General features: G+C 46.4%; 1 protein-coding gene across 1 annotated transcript; it reads left to right on the top strand.

Moving 5' to 3' along the window:
- Positions 1-3,581: 3,581 nt before the first annotated feature.
- On the top strand, positions 3,582-7,215 carry ACTG1 (actin gamma 1). The gene is made up of 6 exons (XM_077328265.1): positions 3,582-3,730; positions 4,718-4,849; positions 4,935-5,174; positions 5,438-5,876; positions 6,016-6,197; positions 6,283-7,215. The coding sequence occupies exons 2-6, from the start codon at positions 4,727-4,729 to the stop codon at positions 6,424-6,426; spliced, it is 1,128 nt and encodes a 375-aa protein (XP_077184380.1). The 5' UTR covers positions 3,582-3,730; positions 4,718-4,726; the 3' UTR covers positions 6,427-7,215.
- Positions 7,216-7,474: the final 259 nt, after the last annotated feature.

Genomic DNA, 7,474 nt, shown 5'->3' with positions numbered 1-7,474 from the left:
TGAAGCCCTCCCACCGCTTTCCTTTTAGACAAGGGGCCATTTCTCCTGTCCTGACATCTCACATTCGGAGGGAGGCGGACCTCAAATGCCAAATGGGGAGGCGGAAGACCGGAGGGGGGGGGGAGGCGGGCACGTCAGCGCCGAGAGCTCCGTCACTGGTGGGTTCAAGGGAACAATGGACTGAAGAAGCTGCCTTTGAAAAGCAGCTCTTCAGATCCAGAAGGCACATCCTGGCCATCAGCTGCGCCTCGCCCTCCCGTGAGTCATGTGTAAAGCACCGGAAAGTCGCCCCGTCATCCGTCAGCATGTCTGATCACCTGCGAGCGGCGGCGCTGTTCCCTGCCCCAAATCCCGTCCTCTCGCAAAGACCTGCGTTAAGCGCCCTAATACGGCCCGTTTCTGCTGCTGCAGTGCCCTGACGTGGCACACGCGCATGCCGATGGCGCTGTCGTGCTCCGCCGCCTAGAGTGGCCGGAGCCCCGGCGTCCATTTTCCGCGCTCGGCTCGCCCCTGAACTACGTGGATTCCAGCCATCCTTCACGCCCGGGGCCTTGGCAGGCTCCACGCGCCACGAGCAGCTCCTGCACGCAGGCTGAAGCTCGCGTCGTTGGCGACGAGGGTGGAAATTCTGTAGCATCCAGAGATGCTGGGTCGGCCGAGGGCCTGGCCCTCCAGATCCGGCGCTCCCGGCCATTGTTGGGCCGGAGCCCGGGGCAAGTAGGCTGCAGCCGACGTGAATCTCGCCCCGCGCACTTGGTGCGCGCCATCCCTGCACTAGCAAGAGCGCCCGGCCATGGCTCCTTGCAGCGGTTACTGATGCGTGTCGAGGGAGTCGACTCTCATAAGAGCCCCAGTGGCTTCTCCAAAGAAAACACGCCCTCCCCTTCGGCACAAAGGAGCCTGGAAGGATTGCAGGAAGCCATGGTTGTTGTCCGGCCTGCGGAGCCCGACTAGGCGATGGCATTCCTAGCACCGGCTTCAGGCCCCTCCTTCAACCCCTCCCCCTTACAGGAATATGTTTCGTTTATTCCTTGGAAGAGCTAGAGATTAGGAGCAGTCAAATGGGCCTGTGTTCACTTTCCTATACATTAGAAGCACTCAGCTGTACATTTGATTTTTTGATAACCAAATCATCCTATCCTACGTGTTATATAGAGGAAGAGGAAACCCAAGTAAATAATTATTTTGTACCTTGTATCAAAAATACCTTTCCAGAATGGTGGGATGAAGATGTGTTTTAAAAAATACATTCCTGCCCCAATTGGAAAATGGGGGTCAGCTATGGGATCAAGGCCCATTGAGTAATGTACTTAGTTTTGAATAGACCTTTTTAGGATTGGTACTTTATTTAATTCTTTATTGATTTCTTGAAATGTCAGTTTAGATGGACAGAAAAAGAAACATTAACCACTGTCTGAGTACATGAGCTTGCTGTTCAATTATACATTGTGGTCTAGGCTAGAATTTTATATATTCTGAGCTACAAGAAGTTCCTCCCTTTTATCTGAAAGACCGCAAACATTTGACTATGTTGTGTACCCACCCACCCCAAATTGCTGTATAACTTTAAATAAAACCGAAATTTAGTGATCTGGGATTAAGAGATGACACAATAAGGAATGGGGACCTTTCCTTTAAGGCCTCTAACACTCCCTTGCTTCAAAGTTTTTGGAATGGGACAAAACACCCTTTCCTTAATTCAAGCATTAGTAGGATGGGCAGCAGCTATTAATGCCTATATGAATGACTTGTCACACAAGGAAATAAAGAGGACTCTCCCCATTCAAATCCCTTCCCAGGAATTTTGAACTCCTAGAAAGACACTCCAGATCTCAAATGATTGTGCTTACTAATGTGGAACCAAGCTGATGTGATATGGAACCAAGTGTTAGCAATACACTAGGGTGACTACCTTTTCAGTGTGTGCTTGTGGAAAGAACTGTGATATTTAATCAGCATGTATTAGAATGAGCACAGAATTCTTAAATGATTATTTTCCAAAATTAACAATACAATCTTAAGTAGAGTTACACATAGGTCCATCCAAGTCAATGGGTTTAGAAAGGTGTTAAATTCTTTAGGCCTAAAATGTAAATAACCCAGAATAAAATATTGGGAATGATGATTCTCTCGTGATTTTATGGTTCTGATTTCCATAGATTCAGTGTTTGTTAATCACTGAGACTTTCTGATATCTTACCTATTAGAGTTGTCAGACAGCTTCTCAATTTAGGAAGACAACTAGGTTGTGTCTCTGTGAGTAGGAACAGGTTAGTCACCTGCATATAGGTGAGGTCTAGTTATTTTTCTAGGTGTGTGCACCTAGGGATGGGCAGAGACCAGCAGATTTATTTGTGTACCATGGAAGTGTTAAGTTACCTTTGTAAGCAACACTGTAGTTTTGTGTGGGCCAGGAAGGGCATTCATAGACTTCCTTTTCCTTTCTCACAGCAGCTCAATAGTCTACTTTAAAAGTATATAATAGCTGTGTTTTTCCCCAGGCACACAGGCATGTACAATACTGGTTTACATATGCCTCATGCTCTGAAAAGGAAAGAGCTTCTTCCATTGTAAGCGGGAACTGACAGGGCACTCATTCAAATACTGTGAGAGATGTTGATACCCTTCAGAACTTAAAAGTAACTTTTCAGTTATAGGCACAGTGGGTAAACTGCCAAGTGGGCTTCCTCACTGTCTATATTTGTTATTTTAAACATGACAAAAAGAAACCTTGGACTTTATGGCCCTTGCAATGCACTTTTTATGAAAAATGACTTATTTCAGTTGTATCTTATGGGTGTGCCCTGGATCTGTTTTCCCTATTTATTAGCATATTGCACACCACATTCAGAGAGAAAAAGAGCATATGTGGTGCACTGTGGGACCCACATTTCCACCTCTGCCACCTGGATCCCAGATTCCCAGGAACCTGAGATGCAAATCCAAGCAGGTTGTAAATCCTCAATTCCTTCTGAGCTCTGCAGATGTGTCTGAACATTTACTATTTACTATAAGCCATTTCTTGGTCCCTTTTGGCCTCTTGCTTTAGTTGCATACTAAAGCCATGTATCCTGATGACTTGGGCAAAATACTCCTTCCAGGACTACTATTCAGAGCAATGTGTTTGCTTTTGATTTGGAACTTTTTTTACTACCTACCCAAACACATTTTTATCTTAAGTGGGCATTTGTTAGCTGTAGCCAGAATGATGTTATTGCAAGACTCCTTCAGCATTTACCACTACAGAATCCCCCCCCCGCCCGCCCCCCGTGACTGAATATAGGATCTCATGACTTTGGAATGGTGGCAGCTAGCCTGTATTTTCTCCGACTCCATCAGTACGAACTGACTGCAGCTAAAAGATGGATGGAGTTGGTGGCTACAGAAGTAGGGCCGTAGGATCCCTAGACCTTCGCCAATGCTCCCTAGGCAAACCATCCCCCCTCCTCTGTTTCGTTATACACATTCCGGGGTTCAGGCGAGAGGCGGTGCAAAACTTCTTTCGTCTGTTGCACGTGGCCTGGCCGGCGCCAGCCAATCGGAGTTCTTGTTTCTGAAATATCTCCATATATGGCGATGTTCTCGGTCGGCGAGGCGGGGGCTCACGCCCCCCTGAGTATAAAAGGGGCGGGGTTGGCACTCGCCCGGTCTCACTCAGCCGGCGGGAGCGGATCTAGCCGTACCTGGTCGCTCTTTGCTCTCAGCACCAAACGCTTAACCCACCTCACAGGTGAGTCCGGCAATTATCCGCATGCTTCTTTGGGCGGCTCCTTCAGCCTGCCCTTCCCATACCAGGGATGTAGAGTTTTTGTAACTTCTTAAAATGAGGGGGCCTGTGTGGAGAATATATTTTCTTTCTGTCGAGTCGGCGGTCTTTGAAGGCCGAGCCCCCTTGGGTGTGCCTCTTCCTTGCAGTTTCCCAGGCCTTGGGGGGGTCGGTAGTTTTATCATGAACGTTCGTCAGAGCAGGCTCGGCTCGCGTAGTTGCCCGCGCGCTCGTAACGGCTGTTTGAATGGGGTGAGCGGGAGGAGGTGGGGCCGCCCGCCGTATTAGGGCATCCGCCAAGGGATTGGCCGTCTCTGTCGCTGACGTAATGGGGCGGGATTCTTGCGAAGGAACGGGCGGGTGGGCGGGGGGCTCGTCTGAGGCAACGGCCGCGAAAGGCATCGATGCCCGCAGTTGGGGTTCGGAGGAGGGGCCCTGGCTAAGGGAGGCTTGCGGGGCGAGGCGGTGACCATCGCACCGTAGCGACAAAATCGTGAGAGCGGGTCTCTAGGCGCCTAGAGATGTCATGAGGGCGTTCCTGGTGGACATTGGACTTCTAGGCGATTATGGGACAGTGTATGATTTATTTGAATAGCTCATAAGATTGTAGGTCATGGTGGGGAGCAGTTCGGGGTTGGCACAATAGTCTCGCAACTTTCCATGCAGCAGAGTAGCATCTTTAGGTGCAAGAGGTGCAGTACAGGAGGACTTGTGATTTTTATCGTCAGCAAACTGCGGCAGTGGTGGGTGCCAGTGATGTCTGCAGGGTTACCTAGCAGGATTAATGTTTTTTTTGGGGGGGGGGGGGGAGAAAGTTGTAAAGCTGCAGCCAAGAGGGTGGGGCTCCTGTGGGGTGGGCTTGGTGGAAGGGTAGAGCAGCCTCTAGTGGCCAGACGGTTGCATTTCACTGTGTGTGAAGCACTCTTTAATAGAAGTTTTTTGTTTTGGCAGATCTGCACAATGGAAGAAGAAATTGCAGCGCTTGTCATTGACAATGGTTCTGGCATGTGCAAAGCAGGATTTGCTGGAGATGATGCTCCTCGTGCTGTGTTCCCCTCAATTGTTGGACGCCCCCGCCACCAGGTTAGTGGCAAAGCAATAAATTTGAGTGAAATACTTTTATGTTATTGTAATGTGCTAAATGGTTTTTGTATGTTATCCCTCCTAGGGTGTCATGGTTGGCATGGGCCAGAAAGATAGCTATGTGGGAGATGAGGCTCAAAGCAAGAGAGGTATCTTAACTCTGAAATACCCTATTGAACATGGCATTGTTACCAACTGGGATGATATGGAAAAAATCTGGCATCATACTTTCTACAATGAGCTTCGTGTTGCTCCTGAGGAACACCCTGTGTTGCTCACAGAAGCTCCCCTGAATCCTAAGGCCAACAGAGAGAAGATGACACAGGTACAGTATAGTGTTGCAGGTATTGTACTTGCTGCTTTCACCCATTTCACAATCATTTTTCTTTTAAGTTACAGTTTCTTCTTTTCTCATTGTTTTCAGGGTTCTGTACTCTACTGGCATTTCCTTCCTTGAAGTCTCAGGTTTCTGTTTTTCTGCCTGTTTTTTCTTTTATCTTCCCCACATCAAAATATCTTGCATGTCTGCATGTGTGTGTTAAGAGCAGAAATGATCAGTTTTTAAATGGTGAATTTCTTTCTTTTTAGATTATGTTTGAAACCTTCAACACTCCAGCTATGTATGTGGCTATCCAAGCGGTGTTGTCCCTCTATGCCTCTGGTCGTACCACTGGTATTGTAATGGACTCTGGAGATGGTGTTACACACACTGTGCCCATCTATGAGGGTTATGCCCTTCCTCATGCCATTCTGCGACTGGATTTGGCTGGCCGTGATCTCACAGACTACCTCATGAAGATTTTGACAGAAAGAGGCTACAGCTTCACCACCACAGCTGAAAGGGAAATTGTGCGAGATATAAAAGAGAAGTTGTGCTATGTTGCCTTGGACTTCGAGCAGGAAATGGCTACAGCTGCTTCCTCCTCCTCCCTGGAGAAGAGCTATGAATTGCCTGATGGTCAGGTGATCACAATTGGAAATGAAAGATTCAGGTGTCCAGAAGCCCTGTTCCAGCCATCTTTCTTAGGTGAGTTTTTAATGGCAGCAGTAGCATGAGCATTGTTAAAAATTCAACATGTATAATGTGAATAGATGTGTTTGCTGGAAGCGAGATACAGTGCAATGTATTTATTAGAATTGTGTTTCTCCTCCCCTTCCCCCCTCAGGCATGGAATCCTGTGGCATTCATGAGACTACTTTCAATTCTATCATGAAGTGTGATGTAGATATCAGGAAGGATCTGTATGCCAACACAGTATTGTCTGGTGGTACTACAATGTACCCTGGAATTGCAGACCGAATGCAGAAGGAAATCACAGCTCTGGCTCCTAGCACAATGAAGATTAAGGTGAGGATAGTTTTTGTTGGATACTGTTGACAACTCAGGGGAAGTAACCTGAATTTACTAAGCGTGCCTTACTTTGTTTTTGCAGATCATTGCCCCGCCTGAGCGCAAATACTCTGTCTGGATTGGTGGCTCTATCCTTGCATCTCTGTCTACATTCCAGCAGATGTGGATCAGCAAGCAGGAATATGATGAATCTGGCCCATCTATTGTTCACCGTAAATGCTTCTAAATGGACTACTGGCAAATGCACAGCATTTGCTGCATGAGTTTTTTTTCACCAGTATAAATTTGCCTGGGCAAATGTATACACCTCATGCTAGCCTCATGAAACTGGAATAAGCCTTCTCTTCAAACATTGTCATTGGGAAGTCTGTCTCCAATAATCCTGTGAGGATGTCTACATGTTGCTGATATGACCCTGTACTCAAGTTAAATGTTCCCTTTGTACATAGAACTATAACATACCCTGTATACCTCTGGCCCAAGACTTGGTACAGGTGGCACTTGTACATTACAAAGGTTTAACTTGTGTCCCACTACTAGGGACAGTGGTCTTGGCATAACTAGCAATGTAACAATGGACCTTGAGGCTAGATTTGTACAGGGTAACAAAAAAGGTCAGACTTCCACTACACAAAGCGCTAAGAATTCCAGATCACTATTGTTGAGGCTGGCAAGAGTTCTGTGAAAAGGATGGCTGTTTTTTGTCTTGCCACTGTTCCTAGCAGGGTTGGAAACATTTCATCCAAGCCTTATGAACCTGTTTTTCTTTCCGTGCCCGCTTGTATCCCAGCAAGATACCACAGGGCAAAATTGCTCTAACTTGAGTTGCTCTAATGTTTGCATTGACACCTGTAAATTTAATCATCAGGTTTAATTTATGTAAGATTTTTGTATGTTGCCTTAATGTTGTCATATGACAGTAGAAAACCAAAATTTGTAAGTCATCCTAAACTTAAAAATTGTAATGCCCAACACTTCATTGTGAAAGGAAAATAAAAGCGCTGCAGTAAATGAAGTGGGCCTGATGTTGCTTGAATAATGGGCAATCGCTATGCTTAAAGGAGTTCAGGTCATCAACTCTTTAGGGGGAGGGGAAGTTTAATACATAAATACAACAATGGATTTTAGTATTTAAACTAGCTGTTCTAGCCATAGGCTCCTATCCAGTGACCTTAGAATTACAAAAAACACATTTAGAAGGGTTGAATTTGTAATTTGGACCAAGAATTGTAGTCCCAACAAAACCAAAATTGTTATTGGACACATTCTTCAGT

The sequence above is a fragment of the Paroedura picta genome, chromosome 3 (assembly GCF_049243985.1).
Source record: "Paroedura picta isolate Pp20150507F chromosome 3, Ppicta_v3.0, whole genome shotgun sequence".
Lineage (NCBI taxonomy): Eukaryota > Metazoa > Chordata > Lepidosauria > Squamata > Gekkonidae > Paroedura > Paroedura picta.
This window is presented reverse-complemented; position numbering and strand designations above follow the sequence as displayed.